The 25,731-nt window shown below is 50.9% G+C and overlaps 2 protein-coding genes across 13 annotated transcripts in view; one reads left to right on the forward strand and one right to left on the reverse strand.

Moving 5' to 3' along the window:
• The window catches only part of NDE1 (nudE neurodevelopment protein 1), a 38,395-nt gene extending 34,986 nt beyond the window's left edge, over positions 1–3,409 (forward strand). For 3 of the 8 annotated variants that reach the window (XM_059693273.1, XM_059693275.1, XM_059693274.1), the window contains exons 8-9: positions 781–932; positions 2,146–3,409. In XM_059693273.1, coding sequence (XP_059549256.1) covers positions 781–932; positions 2,146–2,239 — 246 coding nt within the window. In that variant the 3' untranslated portion in view covers positions 2,240–3,409. The other 5 variants (XM_059693280.1, XM_059693278.1, XM_059693277.1 and 2 more) reach the window with 5 other exon arrangements.
• An 809-nt stretch (positions 3,410–4,218) lies between these two features.
• MYH11 (myosin heavy chain 11) overlaps positions 4,219–25,731 on the reverse strand; it is a 118,723-nt gene continuing 97,210 nt past the window's right edge. For 2 of the 5 annotated variants that reach the window (XM_059693268.1, XM_059693267.1), the window contains 18 exons: positions 25,486–25,657; positions 23,793–24,005; positions 22,256–22,400; positions 19,809–20,015; positions 18,594–18,698; positions 18,352–18,504; positions 17,889–18,137; positions 16,169–16,381; positions 15,622–15,834; positions 15,232–15,393; positions 14,702–14,830; positions 14,289–14,377; positions 13,723–13,846; positions 13,222–13,430; positions 12,251–12,359; positions 11,992–12,164; positions 7,967–8,005; positions 4,798–4,932 (listed from right to left, as the gene is read on the reverse strand). In XM_059693268.1, coding sequence (XP_059549251.1) covers positions 7,975–8,005; positions 11,992–12,164; positions 12,251–12,359; positions 13,222–13,430; positions 13,723–13,846; positions 14,289–14,377; positions 14,702–14,830; positions 15,232–15,393; positions 15,622–15,834; positions 16,169–16,381; positions 17,889–18,137; positions 18,352–18,504; positions 18,594–18,698; positions 19,809–20,015; positions 22,256–22,400; positions 23,793–24,005; positions 25,486–25,657 — 2,696 coding nt within the window. In that variant the 3' untranslated portion in view covers positions 4,798–4,932; positions 7,967–7,974. Of the gene's footprint in view, positions 4,933–7,966; positions 8,006–11,520; positions 11,522–11,991; positions 12,165–12,250; positions 12,360–13,221; positions 13,431–13,722; positions 13,847–14,288; positions 14,378–14,701; positions 14,831–15,231; positions 15,394–15,621; positions 15,835–16,168; positions 16,382–17,888; positions 18,138–18,351; positions 18,505–18,593; positions 18,699–19,808; positions 20,016–22,255; positions 22,401–23,792; positions 24,006–25,485; positions 25,658–25,731 lie in introns of all 5 variants that reach the window. The other 3 variants (XM_059693266.1, XM_059693265.1, XM_059693269.1) reach the window with 2 other exon arrangements.

Here is a 25,731-nt window from a genome sequence, read left to right on the forward strand (position 1 = left end):
TCTGTCACAACCTTTAGAATCATGTATGAAGTCATCTCTTTGATCCCTGGATAGATGTTTATTTCCCTGTACCGTTTTTTCCTTGGAATTTGGGAAGTTCAAATGGTGTGTATGATTTTTTTTCTTAATTTGAAAAAACAGAAACATTTCAAAATTACCTTCCCTTTGTTTCTCAGGGAGTTAAGAGAAAATCTTGAAAGGCTAGGGCAGGGAACTTAATAGGTTTTATATTAATTATAGGGAAGGATTATTTTGTGCTTAAGAAATAACATAGGTATTCGTTGTAGTTTTCATTTTATTTTTTAAAATGATGCTCAGCAGGCCACATAATTTAACTCCTGTCAGTCTGTCATCAACCAGGATTTATGTATTCTGAGCTGCAACTCAATAGGAGCTTGCAACTCCTTATGTTTTTACTTTGAGTTTTGGATCATCTGATTTTCTGTTATATGAACAGTTCTCTGAATAGTTTGCACAGTTAGCATGTAGAGAAGCTTGGGGAGGGGGGTCTCAGTGTACTTTTGGTTTTTGTGGGGTCTGTTTACAGCAAAGTCCTTGTTCAGACCTTCATATTTCCCATAGGCAGGGTTGGATAATCGGTAGTTAGTGATTTTCAGGAAGCAGCTAAATATCTTAGGCCTGCAGGTCTAAGTTGGCTGTGCATTGGATTCCTTTGGGCCCCACTTGGGAATTCCAGTGCACAACAAACTGCTTTAGGCTCCAGTGAGAGATAGGAGTTCTTGTCTTTAACTTGAGAGATGAAAGCCTATTTCTCTCCAGGCACTGGAGTCCAAACTCGCATCCTGCCGGAACTTCGTGTATGAGCAGTCCCCAAACCGGACAGGTGGCCCCACCTCAGGGCGGGCCAGCAAGAGCAGAGATGGTGGTGACAGACGGCCAAGCAGCACCAGCGTGCCTCTGGGCGATAAAGGGTCAGTATTTTTTGCTGTCACTTGAGGTGGGTTCCTCTAGCTCTGACCAAAAGCCATTTAAAAAAAAATACATATATATAATTAGAGGCCCACTGCACGAAATTTGTGCAAGAGTAGGCCTTCCGGCTTCTCCATCTGGCACCTGGGACCCGGGCTTCCCTCACAGCCCTGGCTTTGGAAGGACATCTGGTCTAATTAGTATATTACACTTTTATTATTATATTACGCTTTTATTATAGATATATATAATACACGCATATGCATACACACACACATATACACACACACACATATGTATATATTTATTTATTAATTTCAGAGAGTAAGAGAGAGAGAAACATCGATCGGCTGCCTCCTGCACAACCCCTATTAGGGATTGAGCCCACAACCCCGGGCATGTGCCCTGCCTGGAATTGAACCATTACTTCCTGGTTCATAGATTGATGCTCAGCCACTGGGTCACACAAGTCGGGCCTGAAAGCTATTTTTTAAAAGTTGCAGGTTTATGTCAGTGAGCTCTACCCCATCCCTGGAGACAGAGTTAGGTGGTGTCTTCTGTTTGGGCAAATGGCCAAGGAGAGGCTTGTGTTTATTATCAGATTCTGCAGTCCCAGCTCCTGGTCATGCTGTGAGGATGTCCTGTATAAATCACTTGTCTGGGACTTGAACTTCTAATACTGCTCTGCTTCCTCCAGAAGAGGATTTAAATAAAAAATTAAAAAACAAAACAAACTTTAGAACCTTCTGGAAACTGGCAATAAATTCCAGCCAGACTAGAATCCTGAAGCCAGTCACTGGATTGGAAAACAAATCTGACCTTTAATGGCTTCATGTACTGTCTTGCCTGAAGAAAATCAGTAAGCTTCCAGCATCAGTAACTTTCTAAGATGTGCCACCATCTTACTGGACCCCAAGCCACAATCTGGTGGGTCCCTGGCAGACAGGTGACAGGAAATGAAGAATTGTTTTCCGTGGGAACGCACGTAACTTTCAGACCTTTAAAGAGGGTCTTCTGCACCTGGGCTTCTGGTGTGGCCTTGGGAATGGGAGCGCTAGACAGCCAGTGTCCTTTTCTTCATTTCACAGGAGAGAAAATTGAGACGCAGTGACCCTGCTCCTGGCTCTTGATATTCATTCTTGTAACTGTGGGCCCCGATGCTAGTCAGTCGTAACAGCTGTGATGTCTGCTTAATTTGGTTTGCTCTGTCTGAAGGTCGGGAAAACGCCTGGAGTTTGGGAAGCCGCCTTCAAACCTGTCCTCACCGTCGTTGCCGTCAGCCCAGGGTGTAGTCAAGCTGTTGCTTTAGGAAATCCACAGAAGCAAAGCCACTCGTGTCTGTGCGGGAGTTGTTACCTTTCATCCCCTCTTCACACTAGGTTTTTTTTGTTTTTGTTTTTTTTTTTAAGGTAGTTTGAGAAATATGGGCAAGCAGTCACACTAGCCAATGACTGAGGCCATTGCCCGTGGCCCTGGTGGTTGACCCTGTGGAATGCAGTCTCAGTCCCAGCCTCCATGTTGGTGTGTTGCAGATGGACAGGGACAAACTGGACCTGCTGGAAGGGGTTCTGAGTGTGAGTGCTGAGGCTTCCCCATCATTGTGAGCTGACCCAAGTCCTGATTGGTCCTGAGTGTTTTTAACGTCCGGAGGGAGACGCCTTACAAGGGGATCTGACCCCCTCGGGCTCCCCGGTCCCATTCACCTGGAGCTGTCTTCGAGAACAAAGTCTCTCAATACTGCATGGACAGCAAGGATCGGTACACTGAGATCACCTCTAAGAGCAGAGAGTAGACTAGGCACGTGCTGACTAAAACTGTAGTGTACCTCCCACACTTCTTAAGCTGGCTCATTGACGCTTTTAGAGGTGTGCCTAAGTTTCAGGGTATATTTTGCGTGGACCAGGTCAGTGGAAAACCTTTCCTGTTTACATGTGTGTTGACCGTTACTTGTCCTGTGCCCCACCCCTGGCATGGGGGTGACCTCGCTTCAGGACCCGCAAAGTCATGCGGGTGGAGCGGCCTTGGAAATAGAGCCTTTAAGAATGGAATTTCATTGATGGCCATAATGAAATAATCAGGGTAACCTTCAAATAAGGTTAAACCACCAGGATTGTTGTTGACGACGCTTCTTGTCAAAGAAGAAACGCACACAGCATTTTCAACGTGGACGGGGCACATGCTTATCTCTGCTTGCTGGGAATGGCTGTCTCACGCTCTCCATCACAGAAAAAGAAGACATGAATTCAGGAGCATGTGTGTAGTTCAAGAACCTTCCTTTTGTAACTAAGTTATTTTTCCAAAAGAACAGCAAAACTATCCTTGCTTTGAAAATAGAACTTTTCAAGTGCTACTGAAATTCAACAGGGAATTAAACTTCAGTGCCTGGTTCATTATCCTAAAAACATTTAACCTGTAATGGGAAAAGATGTACTTTTATTTTTTTAAAAGAACAATAAAATCAAGAGAAACTAATTTTCAACTAGTGTGTGGTGGTCAGTAAATGCTGCTTCGTGTGTCCTTCCGTGTTTGCTCATATGGTGAAAAGCTTGCTTCCTAACCAAGTAACTAAATATGAAAAACCCCACTTTTTAAACGTTTTCCTCCAAATCAACTTCTTCAAACTGCACTGGGGATATGTTTGTGTAGTTTTCAGGGTATATTCACATTTGGTCACTGCGGAGCCTTCGCCGTTTCCGTATTTGCTCTCTTCTCAAATCTGAGTCCCCGGTGTTGGTGCATGGACTCCTTTGTGTGAAAGGAACCTTTTGCAAGGAATCTCTGTCTGGAGCCTCTGGCTGAGGAAGGAAAGGCCCATGGCCTGGCCTTTCATGGTCCTCACGCTAAGAATGGTTTTGATGCTTTTAAAGGGTTGTTTTAGAAAAAAAATGCATCTGTGACAGAGACATATGTAAACTAAAATATTTACCCTCTGGCCTTTACAGAGTTTGTCAACCCCTGCTGTGCGAAGTCTTGTGCTTTAACTTTAAAAATTCAAGGAAAGCTTGTGTTCTTCACATCACATACGTACTGGTTTTGATGGATAAAGATGTTCTTCCTGATCATGTTCCTCTCTGAGCTCGAGCTGCCCACCTCCTGGCTGGAGAAACCCCTTGCACAGACTCACTTTGCAGCTGCTCTTTTGCCAGGTGGGAACTTGGGCAATTTTATTTCACCTCCCTAGGCCTCAGTTTTTCCATTTAAGAAGTAACCTTCACTTCTTAGGGTCCCCCTCCCCCCCCCCCCTGCCCCGCCATTCTTTCGCTCTGTAGAAAACAAACACCGACTATGTTCCAGTGATTTAATCCTTTTATTTATTCGTGAGGGTGTCCTTAAATACAGTCGGGGTGCATATAAAACAGTGTCACATTCCTGCTCTTGTCCAGTCGAGCAGTGTCTCCTTTTTAATTCAGGTGACTACGGAAGGCACTTGGTCTCAGTGAACTGTGTGCATCTGAGGTGTGGTAACCAGGACGGGGGAGAATTTTCAAACCAGGTCCTACTCACGATGTTGGAAGAGTACACAGGGCAGGGAATGACTTGGGAGTGGGCGGGGCAGTGGCACCCATTTTGGTGACTTTCTCCCCATTTTATGTAAACTAAGTTGCCAGTGATTAAGTTACTGTGGATCTATTTATCTAAAAACTCAAAACCTCTGCACAGTTCCTTGATAGAGGGGGAGTGGGTGTGTCTGTGTCTCCTGTTGGTTTTTCTCATTTGGTACACGATTCAAAACTTAAATTGATGCCCTGAGCACAGGGAGGTGTTATGTTCATTGTGAGGGGTGTTTGTGAGGTTTGGAATTTGAAAATGGATTTGGACAGTGCTAAGCAGAGTCCACTGGGTGTTGTTTTTGTTTTCAGCAAGTTTGTCTATTCACTGGCTTTGGTTCCGTTGAAGTCTGCGTCACGAGCATCCATTTCCTCATCTGAACCATCCGCGTTTTCAATAACTCGACGTCCTCCAGACCTTCTAGAGGGAACAAAAGAGGTCTCGTTTCCTCGCCTGTGGGTTTTAAGAAAACACATGTTTCTTTAGTACAGAAATTGTCGTAAGAGACTTTTAGAAAGGGGGAAAAAAACTCAAATGAGACACAAATGTTGAGGTTGAAGTCAACAAATCTTGACCAGTTCCAAAGTTTGGTTACATTTGATCAGCTGGAGTGGGGGAAAGTAGGTTCCATGTCTGGCTGCTCATTCACGGACTCCAGGGTCCTGGTCTGCGGTGACCATGTCCCATGGGTTTATTCATACCCTGTGGAGTAGGTATGAAGGAGAAATGTTCTCATCCTGCACCTTGCCTTCAGAGCGGGGACGAGGGAAGGGTTTTTTTAGGTTTGCAACTGGAAGAAGGTGGAAATGATGTTAAGGCAGTGGTTCTCAACCTTCCTCATGCCGTGACCCTTTAACACAGTTCCTCATGTGGTGGTGACCCCCAATTTCATTGTTACAAATTGAACATAATTAACGCATAGTGATTAATCACAAAAACAATATGTAATTATATATGTTTTCCGATGGTCTTAGGCGACCCCTGTGAAAGGGTCATGCGACCCTCAAAGGGGTCGTGACCCACAGGTTGAGAACCGCTGTGTTAAGGGCAGCCTGAGAGGGAAGGCGGTCCCTGCGCGGTTGCTCTGGTTACAGGCAACTCTGCGCCCAGCTTTGGTGGAACAGAATTCTTGGGCTGAGTTTCCCCAGGGTGGGGGTCTCATCTGTGTTTTTACTCATCATGGCAGCCACCATTCTTGGCTTATAATAGGTGTTCAATGAGTATGTGTTGGATTAACAGGTTCCACTTATTTTTCTAAGGTGTATTTTAGCTCTAGCTGGTAGGGCACCCCTTTCTGTCCTTACCGTGCCTGTCTCCTCTGTCCTACCTGATGCCCTGAGTGACCACTTACGTTACCCTCAGGTGACCCTGGTCACCTGAAGTGAGGCTTTGCATAGGAGGGCGGGCTGGCAGGAGGAGGAAAAGCCGGCTCCACCTGCACTTACCCGTCATGGTTTGGAAGGAATGTTTGCCTCCTTTTCAGTGGCCACAACCAATAATTGTGTGGGGCTCTGGCCACCTGGCCCTGTTTTGACCTGATTCAGAGGCCAGGTCTTAAATCATTCTAGGATGTCTAAGAAGAAAGCAGACTTTGTAAGAAAAACGACCCGCTTGACCACGCAAAGCCTGGACAGAAAAGCCACGAAGGTGAGCCCATCCCACTTATTGATACTTGAGTTAAGAACAACGCGGACAGGTCAGATTGGAGGCATAAGCAAGGCCCACAGGATCCTGATCGCTGAGGGGGGGAATCCCAACAGGATTGGGGTCTGAGGGTGGGAGAGACCCACCAGCTGCAAGGGATGGCACCCCCAAGGTACGGCGATCAGGAATAAATACTTAAAGTTGTAGCCACTCCCAGCTAGACTCAGGCCAACTTCTAGGCCCCCCACTCCTATCTCTCTCTAGTGGCAACCTTAAAAGTCTTTTTCTAGGAATTTGGGCCAGAGAGCAGGGTCTCGGAGCCCTGGGGGAGCAGCAGTCCAGGCTCTCTCCTACTTCCACCCGGTTTGAAACTTGGTGGGTGGCCTGGGGCCGGAATCAGTGCCTCCTGTTCTTCCAGGCACCCTGCCTCCTGGAAGAGTCTGTATTTGCTAATTGATAGGCGTGCTCCTTGGTCTAAGGCGGAAACTCCCTGGGTCACTAAGTCCCCTGTCTGTTTTGTCTGGTTCAGGTGTGTCTGCCTTGAAGGGACTGATTTAAAATCCTAGGCAAAGGTTGACACTGGCTGTAACTGTCGCAGGAAGTAAGGGACCCTGTAAAGGTTTTCTTAAAGGGTCTGGTCCTGGAGAATGTGGGTTCTATTTGTGGGCTCAGAGAACTTACTCACCAACATGAGGGTGTAAGCACCTGCTGCCTCACGGCTGGGGCCCCCATTATCTGTGGGTCCCCTGCTGCAGGGGACCCTAGAGTTCATCTAATCCTATGTTCCCAAGGAGCTGGCAGGAGAGCTCGGAAGCTGAGGCTAAAAGCTCCTGCCAAGACCTCATCCAGCTTTAAGTATTTGAGTAGTGACAGCAAAGCTGAGATTCTTGAAAAGGGAAGACAGACACAGCCAGGGCTTGCTCGGCCTCTCAGGAGGATGAGAGGAAAACCAGGCCCCAGGTGCCTACCTTACCTACGAAAAGGTGGTTAGACACCCCCCCCCCCCCCGAGACATCCAGACCTCTTAACTCTGCCTTGTGAAGGGCCCCAGGCGCTTCCTAGAGTCTTGGGTACCCGTGCCTCCATCCGTGAGTGAGTACGTGCAGTGAGACTCTGGAAGAGGCTCGGCCAGGACTCTGCCAGCTCTGTGGTGGCTCATGTCACCCTCACACGCTGAAAACGCAGCTCAGAGCCAGGCCTCGCTGCCGCCCCGCGCTCAGGTCGCCCTCACACACTGAAAACGCAGCTCGGAGCCAGGCCTTCCCGAAGCCCCAGCACTTGGAAGGCATCATGGCGAGCTCACTTTCCTTGCGGACAAGTTTGTGAAACCCCACCCGGGGGTGGGTGAGGGGGCAGATTTCTGGGCTGTGCTTCCGTGAACCTATGCTTTGTTAATTCTGACTAGTGAACTAGACTGAAGCCATTCTCCAGGAGTGTGCCCACATCGTGGCGTCGTCGTACCTGCTCCGTGCAGTGTTAGCCGGACGAGGGAGGGCGAGTGTCCCTGACAGGGTAAGAGAGGCCCTCTCACGCAGGTAAGAACAATCTAAGTGACACAGCCTCTAAGCTCTTGTCACCGCGTGGTTTCAGGGACACATTCGGTGCCGTGTCATGCCAAAGCGGAAGCAGGGAAGGAGAATGGGTCAGGGCAGGGGGTCATCTGGCGTTGATCTTGGTTGTGATGAAGGACAGTTTTGAACTAAGATGTCCAAGCCTTCAGATTTTGCAGGAATCTCAGAGAATTTGCAAGGGCCAAAAAAAGGGGCAGGGAGGGCGCGATGGGCAGAAAGGAAATGGAAACTGAGTGAACACACGAGCCGCAGCAAAGCTGAAGGCATGATACCTGGTGAGTCACTGCGCAGTTTCCTGGGGGAGGGGGCCTCTGAAACAGAGAGAGAGAGTCCTTGGCGGTTATCATTAGGCAAACGGGAGGGAGCCCATTTAAGTACCTTTCAATCATGGGGGCATTTGCTTTAATGAAATAATTACAGGCACTTTTAAGTCAATCTGCTAACAAAGCATCTAAAGCCCGGCTGGCACACAAAAGGACAAGCTACTTCTTTAAAATCAAAACGCAAATTTCTGTCCTTGTGAGCTTCTTTTAGGAACACAGGTGGCTTCCTCCCATCATGTAGACCTGTTCAGGAAGTTAAAGCCATGTGAGTAAGCTAGTTCAAAGTTCCCCCTGGAAACAGAGTCCCAGACTAAGCACCTGCTGCAAGGTCTCACTGTTATTACTTGGTCTCCGTTGCCTTTTATGCCTGCAGCAAGCAGATAGAGGTGGACACCTTCTGCAGATGACTGGCAATGTGGCACATGATGGGGACGCTGGACAGGCCCAAGAGGGCTTGTGTCGAGACTTATCTGGCTGGTAAAACTATGAAACTTGTTTGCAGTTCCTCTGAGGAGTTGGCTAGGCTCCCAACCTCACTCAAAGCTCTATTTTAAGGAAGACCTGTGCTTGATTTTAGGTTTAGTACATCTAGAAGACTCAGAAGGCAGAAAAGGTCTGACCCGTCTTCAGCTTACGTTATGTGTATGTTCATGTTAGGACTGTAAAATAATGGTTTCTTTCATACAGGCCTGGCTGGTCTAAGAAGGGTTAGTTGTCTGGGGTAGAACCCACAAGGGATGTTCGGAGTGTCCCAAGAAAAGGGAGTAGTGACAGCAAAGGGGTGAGAGAGCAGGAGTGGCTGACTACTTCCCCAGGCACTGAGGAGTGTCTGGGAGTCTGTGGTGAGAGCAGCTCTCCCACTGACAGTCAACCCTGGGGGTTGCCCTGCTGGACCTGAGAGGTTAGGCCTGGTTTCCATTCCATCAGGCCCCTCGTTATGCTGGGACTGGGGCCTCGTTCCTGAATCCGGTACCCCGAACCAGCTGTTCTCTTCCCTCTTCTGAAAGGGGTTTGGGCTTTCCCTTCATCTCATGTAGTGGTTCTCAAAGTCTCTAGGCTACAGGCCAAGGGCTCCTGGGCATGCCATTGGGTAGGAAAAGTCTATTTGGTGCTAATGTGGTTGTCACTTGCTTTTTAACTGAGAAGTAGTCCTTAAGGTCATAGTCATTAATTTGTGGCCACAACAGCTAGAACTCACTATTGTTTTCACTGTATTTAATGTCATCGTTACCTGGTGATGCTGGTTTAACAATAGAGGGGTGGTAGTGTATGCTTAACACAGTTAATGTAAAAGAAAATATCAAGTAAACAGTAGTGCAGGTAGTGAGAGGCAAAGGTGGTTGAGAACGACAGGTTAGAGAAACACCTCTGACCCAGTGATGGAAGGTTTACTCTGCGCCCAGCTCTGCCCCAGACACTGAGGATGAATCACCAGACACAACCTCTGTGCTCACAGGCTTGCAGGTGAGAGTGAGACAGATCATGAATGAGGTAAGTACAGTAAACAGCAGGTTCCATGGTGACAGGGAGGTAAGAGAGGAGAACTGTAGGGAGTGAGGTTGGAAATTTTAGAGAGTAAGAGTAAACCTCGGAAGGAAAGGAAGAGGGAGTCAGCTGTGCAGAGAGCTGGGGGAAGAGCATTCCAGGCAGAGGGGTCAGCCAGGGCCCCGAGGCACTGTGTGGGGAGGTCAGGGAGTCATTAGGAGGCAGTGGACAGAGATCGTGAAGGACCTAGTGGAACCAACCATTGGAGAGACATGACCCAGCTCCATTCAAACAGGATTCTTCTGGCTGCTGTGTTGAGAACAGACTGTAAGGGGGAGAGCATGGAAGCAGGGAGGCCTGAGGAAGCTGCGAAAGTTGTTGAGATGGGACAAGGGTGGCAAGAAGTGGTTGGCTTCTGGGTATATGGTATTTTTAAGGGAGTTGTCCAGATTTTCTGACAGATTGGATGCAGGGTATGGGGGAGAGAGGAAAGTAAAGAAAGAACACAAGGTCTGTGGGCTGGGTTAATTGATGGAAACTTTACCATCCCACTTGTTGAGCTGGGAAGGACTGGGGGAGGAGCTGGTTTGGGGTGAAGAGGTTCAATTGAGGCTCAGGGTGGGGCATGTAAGGTGTGAGCGGCCCGTGAGATATGGAGTGGGAATGTCAAGCAGGGTCTGGAGTTCCAGGAAGAACCTAGGGAGTTAGGAGATGGCTGAGATCATCGAGGGAGAAGTGACAGAGGTGGACATGAAGAGAGAACCAAGATGGCGCCCTGGGGCAGGCCCACGGCCAGAAAGCAGGTGAGGCTGGTGTTGGAAGCCCAGTGAAGAAAGTACAGGGAGGAGGAGTGATGGGAGGGTGCTGCTGAGTCAGGTCGGGACCAAGGACTGACCACGGGATTAGAGTCTGTGTGTGGTCAAGAGTAGGAGGAGTGAGCCATAGCCAGTTTGGCTCAATGGACAAAGCATCGGTCTGCAGACTGAAGGGTCCTGGGTTTGATTCCAGTCAAGGGCACATGCCCGGGTTGTGGGCTCGATCCCTAGTGGGGGGCGTGCAGGAGGCAGCCAATCAGTGATTCTCCCTCTTCCTTCCTCTCTGAAATCAATAAAAATATATTTTTTTAAAAAGTCGAAGCGTGAGGCTAAGAGGGTTTTTCTGCTGATGCAATGACTCCGCAAGAGGGGAAACATGGCAGAGGAAGAAGGTAAGATTTTCTGGAGTTACATCCTCAAGTAAACAAGAGGGGAGTCCAACAGAGGGGTTGGCCTTAGTGGGTGCTGGACAGTTCAGCGCAGAAATGGTGCAAAAAGTTGAAGAAATGAGATGTAGGGAGGTCGACTGATGGGGCAGTGGGAGCTTGTTTACTTTCTATGATAGTTTCTATTTTTCAGTTAAATAGGAAGTGAGGTCATAAGCTGAGACTGGGCGGAGATAGTAATTTTAGGGAGAAAATAAAAGCAGATCTCTGAGAGAGTGGGAGGCTGAAGTACAGCCAGCATGGTTGCTTTTCTCACACCCTTTGGAGCTGTAGGTGAGAAGTACAACACAGCAAGAGGGCTCAGGGTATTGAGGATGTGTGAAAGGCTGATGGCAACTCCTGAGCCTGGGTTTGATGCTAGGTAAGGAGTCATTGGGGTTGTGAGAGGATGGGTTGAAGATCCCAGGAGTCAGAAGGTGGCAGCAGGCAAATGATGCGATGCCTGAAGGTCAAATTAGGGCTTTGAGTTACTGGTAATGCCTGTGGAGTGGCAGGATCATGGAGGAGAGAAGGTGGAGAGGGGTGTGAGAGAATGTGACAGGAAGCTCAGAGCTAAATTTCAAGGAATTGGGGGTGGGAGGGACCCTGAAGGAGCAGGGTGGTGACCTACCCACCTTCAGACGCAGAAGTTATACAGGAGAGAGAACAGACCTCAGTGCAGTCAGGGCCAGGTTCTCAACCTTGGGCAACTGTACCCTCAGAGAACATCTGGCAACATATCGAGACACTTTAGGTTGTCACAGCAGTGCCAAGGAACCCTGGGTTTTAGAGAAAGGTGGTGAAGAAAAAGGCCAGAGGAGAAGGCTCAGGAGACGGGAAACTGCCTCTCCCTCCTCCTCCTCCTCCTCCCCAGAAGGGTGGGCAAAGGTTGTTAACACGTTAAGCGCCAAGCCTGTTTGACTTCCTTTCCGTTTAGCCCGCGATATCCGATGCTGGCGGCACCAGTGACTGACCGGTCCGGACAGAAAGGATAGCGTCAGTCACCTGTGACCGACATGGCACCTAACATATTAAAGAACGGAGAAGGTGAGCCCCTTAGAGGCAGGGCCCCCGTGTGCCTGGACACTGCTGCAGGAATGGTGACCAGCAGGAAGAGCGGGGAAAGAAGCGAGGGCTTTGGAAAAGGTAGCCTTTGCGGTCGATACAGTCAGTGGGCATCTCAGGGCTACTTGAGCACCGGCCCGGGAGGACGCGCCCCCCCCCCGCCCCCGGGGCTGGGCCGCCTCACCTGAGCTTGCTCTTGAGCGCGGTCATCTCGCGGCCCATGGCTTCGTTGCTCTCCGTGGCCTCGTCCAGCTCCCGCTGCAGCTTCCTGCGGTTGGCGTTGATGCGCTGGGACTCCTCTTCCGCCTCCTCCAGCTGCCTCTTGAGTTGTTTCACCTTCACATTTCCTTTCTCTGCCTGTCAAGGAGAGGCGCGAGGGTCAGGGGGCCCCTTGGAGGTCCTGGGGGACAATGGGGGAGAGGCCCGCGGCGGCGGCGGTGTACCTGCTCCTTGTACTGCTCAGCCGCCTTGCGCTCGTCCTCCACCTGCAGCAGGACCTCCTTCAGCTTCTTGTCCTTCTGCTTCAGTGACTTGGCAGCCGCCAGTTTCTCTCTGCGCACAAGCGGGGAGCAGTCGCTATGTAAGCCAGACCGGCATCTTGCCCCTGTGGGGACTCTTCCTGAGCTCCCAGAATCCATCAGATAGAAGATTAGAATGAGTCCATAAAAAGCAGAGGCACTGACACCTGCTGTGGCAGGGGCGAACCTTGAGAACGTGTGCCCAGTGAGAGAAGCCAATCACAGAGGCCTTGTATGAGCCTGTGTCTATGAAATGTCCAGAACAGACAAGGAGACAGAAAGTAGGTCAGCGGTTGCTTAGGACTGGGGGTGGGGATGGGAAATAGAGGGTGATGAAAATGTTCTACAGTTGACTGTGGTGAGGGTGGACCTACCTGTGAATATACTAGAAGCCATTGAATTGTACACATTAAATGGGTGAATTGTGTGAGAGTGAGTTATCAGTAAAGCCGCTACCAAACAAAAAAGAAGGGGTCAGAATCCTTACAGTCTGCTGGTCACAGATGTGCTGTGAACTTACAGCTCAGTGACCCGTCATTAAAATGAGAAGCCTTCCCATATTCGTGTACTAAATGGTTGTTGATTTGGACTTGTGTCTCGTTAACATGACCTCCTGCTAATGTGGATCAGGAAAAGCCACATGTGCTCCCGGGGGAGCTGGCTGGCGTCACTGAGGAACCAAGCTATTTACTAAGAGCAGATGACATTTCCAGGGCTTCCTCTGGGCCAGGTACAAGCACAGCCCTTTCCTGCGTTCTCCCTAGTTCTCCCGGCACAGCTGCAGCTTGGGTACCGCTGGGTTTATTTCATAGCCACAACCGATGCCTGGAGAGGCTAACCACCTCCCAGCACTCAGAGGCAAGCGGGTTGTCATTGGAGCCCTGGTCCCACGGTACCTCGCCTCCTGCTCGACCTGCTCCTCCAGCTGTGCGATCTTGGCCTCCAGGGACGCGATGGTGGACTTGAACTTGGACTTGACTGCCCCCTCCATCTCCTGGAGCTTGCTCCGGAGCTCTTTGTTCTGCCGCTCTAGCTGCTGCCTTGCGCTCTCGTTCTTCTGGGCTGCACTGCGCTCCGTGGCCAGCTCATTGTTGAGCTGCTCGGCCTGAGAAGGAAGGTGAAGGTAGTGAGGTGGGGGGCATGAAAGCCTGTGGTGTGCACTGAGATGACTAACTTCTCCTGCAGTCTCCAGCCTTTTTCAGCCTCTGCACTCCCTCTCCTCCTTCCTAGTCATCCTTTAACTCTCAGCTCAAGAGGCAGCTCATCCAGGCAGCATCCCAGTGCCACCCAGGCTCCCTGCTATCCTCAGCTCATCCCAGGCCTGGCACACAGCAGCCTGTGATGCATGTCACTGAGCCAGTGTGGGGCTTTTGCTGTTCTAGTGCCCAGGCCCCCACCTGTTGTGTGGCCTTCCGGACACGGTCACTCATGGCCTCCATGTTGCCTTGTTCTTCCTCCAGCTCCTCCTCCAGCTGCGCGATCCGGGCCTCCAGGCGGCGCTTCTCATCCTGAAGCGTGTTCCTAAGGGAGATACAGTGCACCTGAGGCCTCCAGTCTTCCCTTGGCTTAGAAAACACCCTGTCCTTGGGGGAGCAATGCCTCAGGGTTGTCCTCACTTAGAACTGAGGAAACCAAGGCTCAGAGAGCCTTAGAGACTTGTCCAAAGTCACACAGCTGGGAAGTAGGCAGCCAAGACTCATACCTAGTTGGTGTCAGCAAAGCCGGGCCTGGGATGAGGACCAGTTCCTCCCTGATGCCCCCTGTCCCTACCATGCTGTTCATTCAGAATGAATGAAACTGGCCACACTCCCAAATAGGGTGTGGAAACCCTGAGACCCCTGTTCCAAGTTCAATTGAACATTCTGTCATTTTCAGCATTAAAATGAAGGGCTAGGAGGCTCGCCTATGAGTTGCCTCTCCATCATCTGGGTCTAGGATCCCCCTTCATCCCATGCTGTCTCACCTTCCTGACACACTGCTGGCCAGCTCCTCGGCCAGTTCCTCCTTCTCCAGGTCTGCCTGTTTGCGAGCCCTCTCAGCCGCGGCTAGGTCCTGGATGGTGGGGGGCAGGGAGGAAGGAACCCTGTTGTCTGCAGGGAAGGGCTGACCCTCACCCAAGAAACCACCCTGCTCCTCACCAGGCCCCCAGCAGTCTCCATGGCCACCTTTGAAAATGGCTACACCGCCTCTGAGCTCAGAGAGGCCCTGCAGTCATGTCAAAGGAGAAAACCCTGTGTTTTTCTAGGGCCTAACTAAGAGGGTCCACCCATGTGGAAGGCCGGATTGAGGAAAGAAAGCTGTGAATGTACAACCTGGCATGCCAAGGGCTGCTGCCACACATCCCCATCTGAGGCGCTCACAGTGAGCAGGTTTTACCTCCTGTAGCTGCATGAGGTCTGCTTCTAAGCTCTTGGCTTTCTTCTCATTCTCCTTGGCCGTGGCAAAGATTTCTTCTCTGGAGGCACGGGCGTCGTCCAGCTCTCTCTGGAAGTCCTTCATCTGAGCCTGCATGAGTCAACAGGAAAGACAAGCTGTCCTTAACTCGCCCAAGTTCTGCTGCCCAAATTACCTTTCCATGATCACCACGAGGATTTTCTGTGATTGACCACAGGGAAGCCCCTGTTGCACGAGCATTGCCCTCAGCCCCAGGTGGCTATTTGGGGGTGTTTTGGAGGGGCTCAGCAGACCTAAGAAATGATGTGATCTGAGGGCCTTGGCCAAAATGCCTGATAAAAGTGTCCTGCCCAGGGCAGGAAACAGTCACCGCAAGCCAAATGGTGATAGAAAACACCAGCTGAACAGGCACAAATGGCAGCGAGAGGTCTGCACCCTCCTGCTTCTGACTGACTTCCCAGCCTGGGGGAGCCCCCTCCCTCCCCAGTGCCTGCACCCAGAGCTCCACCCACCTGCAGTTTGCGCAGCTGCTTGATGGCTTCCTCCCTCCCCTTGATGGCCGAGTCAGCCTGCAGCTCCAGGTCTTTCAGGTCTCCTTCCAGCTTCTTCTTGGCAGCAGCGGCCAGGGCACGTTGCTTTCGCTCATCTTCCAGTTCCGTCTCATACTCGTGGAGCTGGGCAAGGAAGAGACGGGCACTGCTACGCTGTGCGCCTCTCAGAGGGCCTCTCCCTGCCCAGCCAGTATTCACTGAGCTCCCAGGTGTGCACAGCCCCCTGCAGGGTGGGTTTTTTCCTCCTCCCCAGGTTGAGAAAATAGTCTCCATGAGGCCAGGAAGTGGTGGTGGAAGGAAGGACACCGGCCACCCCAGCTCCCCATACCCCCACTTCCCCTGCAGGATTACCTGCCTCTGGAGCTGCCGCCTTTTCTCTTCATTCTGCTCATCCCGGGCCTGGAGATCGCGCTCAAACTGGCCCTTGAGGGCCTGCATGTTGACCTCGAGCCGCAGTTTGGCATCTTCCGTCGCCTGCAGCTCATCCTCCAGCTCTTCCAGCTGTGTCTTCATCTCCTCCATCTGGGTTTCCAGGGCTCGCTTGGACTTCTCCAGCTCATGGACCTTTTACACGAGGGTTGACTTCATGAAGATGGTCAGGCAACCACAGTGACAGGCAGCTCATTAAGCGCAGGGAGATGGTGTTTGCCGCCCACGGGATGCATGACTAGGAGTCAAGACCAGAGCCTTCCTCTCGGATCCCTTGACTCAGACCCCACCCCCAACTGCTGTTCCCAACCAGGCCTGGTCTTTGCATCAGCCCAAGGGTCTGCCTACAATGCCCAGGTATCACTTAACACGAAAGAGGCACAGCGCCAAGTCCCTCGCAGACGGATACACAGCACAGTGGGTGGGTTGGTGAAATGTAGACCAGCAGAAATGATAGAGAGAGACTTACGTTCTTGCCTACGTCGTCCTTGGAGCTAACCAGGTCCTCCATCTCGGCTTTGAGCATTTTGTTGGTCCTCTCGAGTTCCTCCTTGGCTTCCAAGGCCTCCTCAAGGGCCCGCGCCAGGGACAAGGCCTTGGTTTCCTTTTCCCTGGCTTCCGCCTCCGCTCTGTCCCTTTCGTCCGCATATTTGGAAGAGATGTTCTTCTCCTCGGCCAACAACTACAACACAACAGAAGACCCAGAGGTGACTGACCTCTAGATGTACCCTGAGGTTCCGCTGCATTTCATTGCAAAGCCCGTGTCCTGCAGAACTCTCCCAGGTGCAGGTGTGGTTGAGAAATCTACGGAAATCGTTTCTATTAAGCTTGCTTTCTGACTTCCGGGCCAGCCTTACGCAGAGCCAGCATTGGCTGAGTCTGTGCTTGGAAACCACTAATGATGCCCATTTTGGTTAGAGCATGCTGCTACTGAGGTCAGAGTGACACTGAATCCTGCCAGAGGCCAGCTACTTTCTTCTTGTTTCATGGCCACAATAGCTAGCTCTCAAAAACGCTCTGTGCACCCCAGCAGGGACATGGTGAGTGTGCGAATGGTTCTGCACACACTTGTCCCTCTGCTTGGAGAAGCAGTTCAAACAACACTCCATACTGGTGTTAGTCTCGCCTTCCTGGAAGCAGCAGAGACGTATGTAACGTCCAAAACCCAGACTTCCAGAATTCAGGTAACGGGATCCCAAACAACACAGTCAACACAAAAACTCTACACTGTGTGACAGGAATATAAATAAAAGCTCTTGGGCCCTCAAACAGACAATGAGGACGAGCTGGCAGCACAGGGAAGGGATGGCTGGTGGAAAGGGGAGTCAGCATGCCAACCAGGAGCCCAGTACTCTATGAGTCCAGCTGGGGAGGGGCAGTGAACCCCACATCTCCCAGTGCAATCCCCCATTGGTTTTTAGAATAGCCCCAAGTCACAGTTACTAAGTCTGAGTAACATATTAAAAGTTAGTATTTAGTGGTTTGGGGCATACTGGTATATATGCATTTATTAGAACTCAGTGAGTGTACACTTAAGATTTGTGCATGTCATTATATGTAAATTTTACTTGAAGCAAGATTACATATATTTTAAAAACTATGCAGTGCTGAGGTATTGAGTGGGAAGTATACAGATGTCTATAATTCTCTTTGAAATTTATCTGAAAGATAAGATACGAATGACAGACGGTTCATTCTGATAAATAAATACGTGATAAAGTGAGTATAGTGAAATGTTGAAGATCGAATCCAGGTGGTGGGTATACAGGTGGACAGTGTTTTCAGATTGTGTGCTTGCAGTTCTTTGTAATGAAATGTTAGGGAAACGTGGTATTTAAAGGGTAGAAAATTTAAATTACTGAGAATACTCAGTAGGCACTCAATAAAAACTTGAGTGAATAAGATAAATAAACCTCCTTCCTTATTGGGACTAGACACTAAGGCATGTGACTGGGTTTGCAGATGGCCCGGGGGTGGTGGCCCCTGGAAACGTCACAGCCTTCGAGACTGCCCCTCTCCGTACTCTGACCCAGGAGCCGCACTGTTCCACAGTCCCTAAAGCAGGCCAACTGTGCATCCTTCAGCAAGTGGGGGGATGTCGACACACACACAGCAGCCACCCGGATGCTTCGCAGACCGGACTCCCCCAGCCAGCCTCCGTGAACAGCGGTGCGTCCTCCAGCCCCTACCTGATCGAACTTCTTCTGCTTCTTTTCCAGGTTGGACACCAGTTGCCGCTGGTTGTCCAAGTCGACAACCAGGTCGTCCAGCTCCTGCTGAAGCCTGTTCTTGGTCTTTTCCAGTTTGTCATAAGCAGCTGCCTTCTCTTCGTACTGCTGGGTGAGGCCTTCGATTTCCTTCTGGAACCTCTTCTTGCCTTCTTCCAGGGCCTCCACGGTGCTGGCAAAGTCCTGCAGCTTCTTCTTCGAATCGGAGAGCTGAAATGGCAGGGTTGGAGGTGGGGTGAGAGGAGGCAGTGAGTGATTCCCATCCCTGTCCCCCAGAGCCTGAGAAGCAAAGACCACCTTCTTCTCACGGGAGAAATTCAACAGCAGGAGGAGCCTGCAAGCAAAATGGCGCCAATGCCCTCCGAGAGCACATCGGAGCCCCTGAGCTACCCTCCGGCCCAGAAAAGCCAGGACACAGCCGCACCTGGATGTTCAGCGTTGAGATATGGCGCTCCAGGTTCTGCTTGGCCTCTGTCTCCTCATCCAGCTGCTCCTGCAGGCTGTTTCTCTCATCCTCCAGCTGGCGCAGCTTGGTGGACACGTTGAGCTTCTGCCGGGTTTCTTCTTGAAGCAGCTCCTGCACAAAGGACACACGCAAGTCCCAGGAACCCACCCCCAGGCAGGTTGCACTCCAGGCCCCTCTGGATGATGTGACGGGATACCCACCTGGGTGTCCTGGAGCTGGGACCCCAGGGAGGCCACGTCCTTGGCCAGTTTGATGGCCTTCCCTTCCGCCTCGTTGAGCATCCCTGTGACACTCTCCACTTCATTCTGAGGGGGCAAGAGACTGTGGTTTAGCTGGAACCTCTAGGACAGGATCCTCTTTAAGTAAGAGGAGCACTTTCTGCTCACGAGATACCACCGCCATGTGGTGTCCATTGACTGAGAAATACCCATGAGCTGTGGGGCCTGATCATGGCGGCCCCCAAGGGAAGTACGTTGCCTACAAGTTGGGACCCCTGGCCTCTTCACATTTACAATGAGGACACAGTGGCCTTAACTCCACTCCTCCAGGACAGTGCTGGTGTTAGGAGAGCAAACCCCTGCCCTCACCTGGATGTGGAAAATATATTTAATGCTTCCCCCGCGCTCTCATCCCAGACTGTAAGCACACTAAGTATTTATCAAAAGTTTGACCATATCCCATGAAAGGAGAGTTGGATCAAATGTCTATTCAAAGCTAAATAAGACCAAAGATAAACAGGCTGTGTCATTCTCCAGCTTAACACCCATCAATAGCTTCCTATCACCGAGTAAAGACCAACATACATAAATAGGGCCTTGAAGGCAGGCGCTGTGTCACCCAGCCAAAGCCTGCCTCCCTGGTCCCATTTTGTACCACATTTCCCTTTCAACTTGGCCTTCTAGCTCTACTGGTCTCATGTGATCTAATTTCCCAGCCTTTAGAGATGCTGTTCCCTTTGCCTTTTCTTTCAGATCATACATCCTTGGGGAAGCCTTTCCTGACTCCCCCTCCTGCAGGCCAGGCTGCTTCTTGTTCATACTTACTACACCCCTTAAAGAGGCTAAGTGCCACCCATTTCCAGCATCATTTTACATTCATTTTTGTGATTATTGATGCCTCTCCCTCCACTAGGCTGGAGTTCTCCTGGGGCAGGAACAGTGTCTGTTTCCTTCCTTGCTGTTGTATCTCAGGATTCAACACAGTGCATGGCCTACAGCAGGTTCTCAGTAAATACTTGTTGGATGAAGGGATGGAGGTTCTTCATGATTAACTGGATAGGGTGACCATCTCTAGTTACATCAGGGATATAACTAGAGGAAACGGACCTGCTTTGCAGCAAGGGAGACTTCAGTGAGCTGGGAAGTGCAGCATCCCTCGCAGAGCGGGTACCAGGGATGCCCTGCGCTGCCCCTCACCTGCAGCTTGTGGACCTTGTCGTTGAGCTCCGCGCGGGCCCGCTCCCCGTCGCTGCACTTGGACTGCAGTTCCTGCAGCTGCACCTCCAGCTTCTTCTTCTTGTGCTCCACCTCCTGCTTGGCCTGGTTCAGGACCCGCAGCTCGCCCGCCAGGTCTGCGTTCTCCTTCTCCAGCGTCTGCTTGTTCTTGTCCAGGTTGGCCTTGGCCTGGCCCGAGAAGCAGAGGGGAGGGAAGGCGTTATAGCCGTGGCCAGGAGAGCATTGTAAGGTAGGAACCTCTGTCCTTTCCCTCCCCCGGGGGGTGCAGGGACGAGACACAGAATCACCAGGAAGACTTGGGGTTCTGTTTTCCTAAAGCACAGAGGTCCCCAACCTGCACCCCACACGGGCTGCAGCCAACCTGCCGTCATGTCCCCTTTGGCCCTTCATTACTTTCTGAAAAATTAATGCCAACATTTTAATAAATGTCACAGACAAGTCTGGACTCCCAGCTTCTCTATTAAATAATCTAATGTCCTATATCATGATGACTGTGGTGATGGTTACCCAAATGCATACATTTGTCCAAGTTCACTGAGCTACACACTTTAAAAAATCGGTGAATTTTACTGCATATACCTCACTAATTCTGACTTTCAGAAAAAAACAAAACCAAACTAAAGATAAGGAAACAGGAGTTTTGCCTTCCTCCAAGGCAGTGATCCGCTGGATCTAAGTAGCAGCTGGCCCTATAGATGGGGCAGCCACACTTCACTCGGCCCCAGTCCCTACCGCCCCTTTTGTCCATCACATTAACTATCAAATGCATGCTATTTCAGTGACAGTTAAGAGAAAGTCGCCTTAGCTAACCAGCTCCTGTTGGCACGTCAACTTCCCTAAGAGAAAAGTATTTGGGGTGAAAGGAGGGTTTTGTTTTTATGGGGCTGGAGGGTGGGAAATAAGAGAAAATCATGAGGGTCCCAAGGGCAGAGGAAACAACACTGAGCTTTCCCACAATCCCTAGGTAGGAGCCATGCAGTGCCCAGGCAGTGCCCAGGCAGCCTCAGGGAAGCCATTCCTCTGTCCCCGTCGTGACTGAGCTGTCAGTACCTCTGCCAGGGACAAAGCGCCTCTTAGAGGAAACAGTGCAGGTTGATAAGCAAGGACCCCAGGGGATTTGGCCCCCCCCAAAATCTTCGCTCAGCTGAAGACCCCAGAACTATGACAAAACCATACGTGTAACAGGAGGCCAGGTAGGAATGATGATAAAAGTTTTCCCAACAACCTGCTGGGACCAAGGCTCCAAGTTTGTACCAAAGTCATTACAGGTAAACTATAGGTGCTCCTCTGTTTAGTGCACCTGAGATGGGGGCTAGAGTTTGCAGCCTCCACCTGCTTCACGCAGGTCAGAAACGGATGCTGTCTGCTGGTGTCCTTAGCAGCTGAGTCCTTCCAAAGAGGCCTGGCTATGAATTGGGACGTGGCTTCCAGCCCAGCCCCCTCTGACCTGGCTTGAGAGTAGTCAAGGGGACACATACACCTTACTACTGTCTGGAGTGTATTTTGGAAGGTGGGAATAGCCCATCTGGATTCAAATTATATCACAGTCAAAATAACTGGACATTAAAAAGGGAAGCCAGTCGAAAGGGGAATGTATGTTGTCGTTACAATTAGCAAAATCTGATTTGTCTGAAATGTATAAAGAATGGATGAAGTGTTGAAGATTGGCATTCAGATCCCACGTGACAGGGGATGGGGGCAGACACCCTTACTCACTGGGAGGGTGAGGGGCGCTCGGTCCCGCACAGTGTGGGCCTGGAGATCGCATTTGGGCCTGGTCACGCGGAAAACTAAACCGGTGTGTGTGAAACCTTGGGAAAGGGTCTGGCCTGGAATCAGTGCTGTATAAGGGATTGCTCACATCATTGACATGAAAGGAAACGTTGGGATTCTGATAGAAGAGGGAGTGAACCAGCTCACGGAAAGATACGCAATAAACCAGTTCATGGAAGATTTCACAGCTCATGGAATAAGAGTCACCCTGACTGGGCCTTAAACAGATGCAAACTCCTACCATTTCCAGTAAAGCTATGGCCATTTCACCTGGTTTGTGAGGTACTTAGTGCAGGGAGGTGGGGAATGTAGGACTGAGGGCGATAAAATTCAGACTTTAGGGAAGCAATGTAGCAGGAGGTCACGAGTTAAAAACTCACCCCTGGGAATGAAACAAGGAAATTGTGTGGTTTTTTAGCTGTAAAATGTGCTTAATAGCACCTGCCTCTTCGGGTGGTTGTGAAGATTAATTGCCATCCTGTACGGTACGGTCGATAAGTGCTGGCCGCTGTCTTTACCGTTAGAATCTTGCATAGCGTGTTACTCATCTTAGTGCAGACTCTGACATGTGGTTACTTGAAGCTGTGGATATAGCACCCGTTGACGTGTTGTCACAAAAAAGCATCACAACTCACCCTCTTGAACTGCTCGAGCTGCTCGGTGAGCTCCTCCACCGCCTGCGTGTGCTTCTGCCTCATCTCCTGGACCTGGGCCTCGTGGGATCGCGTCTCCTCGTCCAGGGCCTTCTTCAGCACCGTCACCTCCTGCTCCCTCTTGGCCCTGGACGGGAAGCATACAGTGATGGCGGTTGGGGGAGCCGGGGCTCCCCTCAGTGTTGTGCAAAGGACCCAGAGCTGACCTCTCTATCGCCACCTCTTCCTCGCTGTGCGACCTAACCTCAGGTGAGTCACCCAACCCCCTGGACCTGGATTTCCTCAGCTGCAAAAAGAGGAGTATGTTACCTGCCTAGAATTTTTCAGGGGCAGCAAACAAATGCACAAAATACTATTGTTGAAAGAATTGCAAAATGACTGGCAAAATGTTCCGGAAATATGAATATTAGCTCTTATTTACTGAGCACTTATTGTATGCCAGGCCCTGACCTAATTTCTTTAATACATCGTTTCATATAATCTTCAGAGTGGCCCCATAAGGCAGGCGTACTATTATTTCCATTATACAGCTGAGGAAACTGGCTAAGAAAGGGTAAGCAGCTTCCCCGAGTTGTTACAACCACTGGGTGTAGGACCAGAGATGGAGCCCAAATAGTCTGACTCTGAGTCCGTGTTTCCAAGTCCTGCACCGGGCTTTTCTGTCTTGTTCGCCAGGTGGGACGGGAGCACAGGTCAGTGCCGCAGCACAAAACCCAGCGTGTGGGAGACGAATCTCAGTGTTCGCACAGCACCTGACACAGACGCTCTCTACATTTGTGTTTTCTGAATGAATAAGTGACCTACTTTCACTAATGTTAGCATTCATTTTTCCAGCAGGTGACCTGTAGTTGTTTTGTTGTGGTCTGTTTGATTGCCTGCTGTAAATCTTAAATCAAAAACCAGCCTGATAATGCCTGGCCAGCGTGGCTCAGTGGTTTGAGCGTCGACCTATGAACCAGGAAGTCACGGTTTGATTCCTGGTTAGGGCACATGCCCAGGTTTGGGGCTCGATCCCCAGTAGGGGGCATGCAGGAGGAAGCCAATCGATGATTCTCTCTCATCATTGATGTTTTGATCTCCCTCTTCCTTCCTCTCTCTGAAAACACATTTTTTATAACAACAAAAACAAGAAATCCAGTCTGATAATGTTATTTTTAAAAAATTAACACAAAACTTAAACCCACACACTTGGTGACTGGGGCTGCGGGCGACTTACTTACACACACATATACGTGAAAAGACAGGACGGAGATACCCCAAAATGTTAACAGTGGGGGAACTAAGGGTGATGTTTCTGGTGTCTACTCTTCTCTAGTTTTCAGATTGTTCTCTGATTATGTTCCACTATTGTGATGTGAAGTAATAAGATTAAAAATAATCATACTTGTGTCAGTTATAGCAAAATGCAATCAGGACAGTAAATGCAGGGCCTGCGGATCCCTGTGGTTCAGGATTTGCTGGGCTCACTCCGTCCACACCAGCCACCCCATCAATGTGGTGGACAACGGTCCCCTCTCACCGGAGCTCCTGCTGGGTGGCTGTGCTGTCCAGCGTGTCCTCCAGCTCCGTCTTCAGCGCCTCCAGCTCCTCCCCCAGGTCTCGCTTCTGCTTCTCAGCCTTGTTCCTCGCGGCCCGTTCTGAGTCCAGGTCCTCCTGCAGGTCTGAGATGAGACCCTCCAGCTCCCGGATCTTCTTGAGGGCATTATTCTTCTGAGCAATTTCATCGTCGAGCCTGCCAGGGACAGGTCGCCAGAATGAAGATCCCGGGGCCCCAGGCCTCTGCTGTCGCACACGTGGCCAAACATTGTTTTCGGGAATCAGCCACTCGTGCTCCATGGATCGCAAAACATGTTGCACCCCGTCCCCAGGACACGGTGGGTCCCTCCTCGCTGCACTGGACTGCTTGGACATTCACGGAGGACATGATGGGTCCCAAGGTCTGATATAAAAAGTAGGTCATGGTTTTCTGTGTGTGTGTGAATGCAAAGCACTGGTCGCAGACTGGCAAGGTGCCTAATTCACAGAAGGGGCTTAATAGTTACTTTCTGAACGTTGGACAGTTCTCCCTCCTTGGTGACTACCTGTTCTTCCTTTGCTCACACAGTGACCGAGTGTCTGCTACATGCAGAGCCCTTGGCCAGGCGCTGCTTTGGGTGATGCTAAAGCCAGGGCTCCCAGCCCGGGAGAGGCCGTGAGCCTGGGTCAGGCTGGGATATGAGCAGCGTCATTCGAATGGGGTGGAGTGAACCAGGCATTTCATGGAAGGGCGCTCCCTCCTGATGCATGGGGGGGGGGGGGGGCAGGGGGGGATGGAAAAGAAACGGCATGAGAGAAGGCACAGTGGCAAAACTGCAGGGCAGGGCGAGGTAGGCAGGTTGATTGTACTGCACTTGTGAATGGGCAGCAGTGAGAGAGGAAGCAAAATGGTTGTGTTAGGGTCAGACTGCGGAGGGCAGGTGGGCACTGAGTACCAGGCTAAGACCTGCGTTTCCTGCACAAGCCAGCAAAGCTTGAGTAGGTTTATAACCCAAACTGATGTTTCTGGTCCGTCACTCTAACAGTCATGCAGCAGGACCAGGGGATCAGCAGAAAGCTTTGGGGCTCAAATCCCAGCTCTGCCTCTCAAAAGCGGGGTGACAGTCACACGCTCCTTCACCTCCCCTGGCTCAGCTTCCTCCCCAGTGAACTGGAGAAAGCAGCGGCATACCTGGCCAGGTGTCTGTGAAGATATTGCTTCCAAAGAGCTTAGCACACAGCGAGCAGGTGAGTCTACTGCCAGGGTGGGGCCACTAGTGTGAGCCAGCTCAGAGTGGGAGGAGGGGCTCATGGCAAAGGGCCGGCAGAATGTGAGGGCTGCTGCCTGCTGGCTGTGGGAGGAGCAGGGAGGGCAAAAGCTAGGGAGGGGCCTGGCATTCACAAAAGGGAGATCTTCCAAGGAGGGCTGGAGGGAGAGGAGGGCCATTCCAGCCTCCGATGTGGTGTGGGAGATGCCAGAGAAGGGCCTCTGTGGTCAACTAGAAATGCAGGACTGGGGTGTGGGCGTCCAAAAGAGAGACACCATGGGAGACACAAAGAGGGATGGGTTGGAGGGAAGAGAGGAAAGTCAAGGCGTGCTTCTGGCCTTGCATTAGATGGAGGCCTGCCTGGAGGAGGAGGAAGACGGGCCACTGGATTGGCAGGGCCCAGGAACACACAGGCCGTGGCCCCACTACCTGGCCAGGGCCGCCTGCAGCTCCTCCTCCTTCTTGGCCAGCTGCATCTTGAGCTCCGCAATCTGCGCCTGCAGGTCTGCAATCTGCTCGTGGAAATCACTGGCCTCTCCCTCCAGCTTCCGTTTCAGCTTCTCCAGCTCCTGCCGGTTCTTCTCCTCCTTCTTCAGCCGCACTAGACAAAGCCAGGGGCCCTCAGGAGGCGGAAGCCACCAGAAAGGCACCCGGAGGATGAGCCTTTCTGCTGAG

The sequence above is a fragment of the Myotis daubentonii genome, chromosome 4 (assembly GCF_963259705.1).
Source record: "Myotis daubentonii chromosome 4, mMyoDau2.1, whole genome shotgun sequence".
In the NCBI taxonomy this organism is placed as follows: Eukaryota; Metazoa; Chordata; class Mammalia; order Chiroptera; family Vespertilionidae; genus Myotis; species Myotis daubentonii.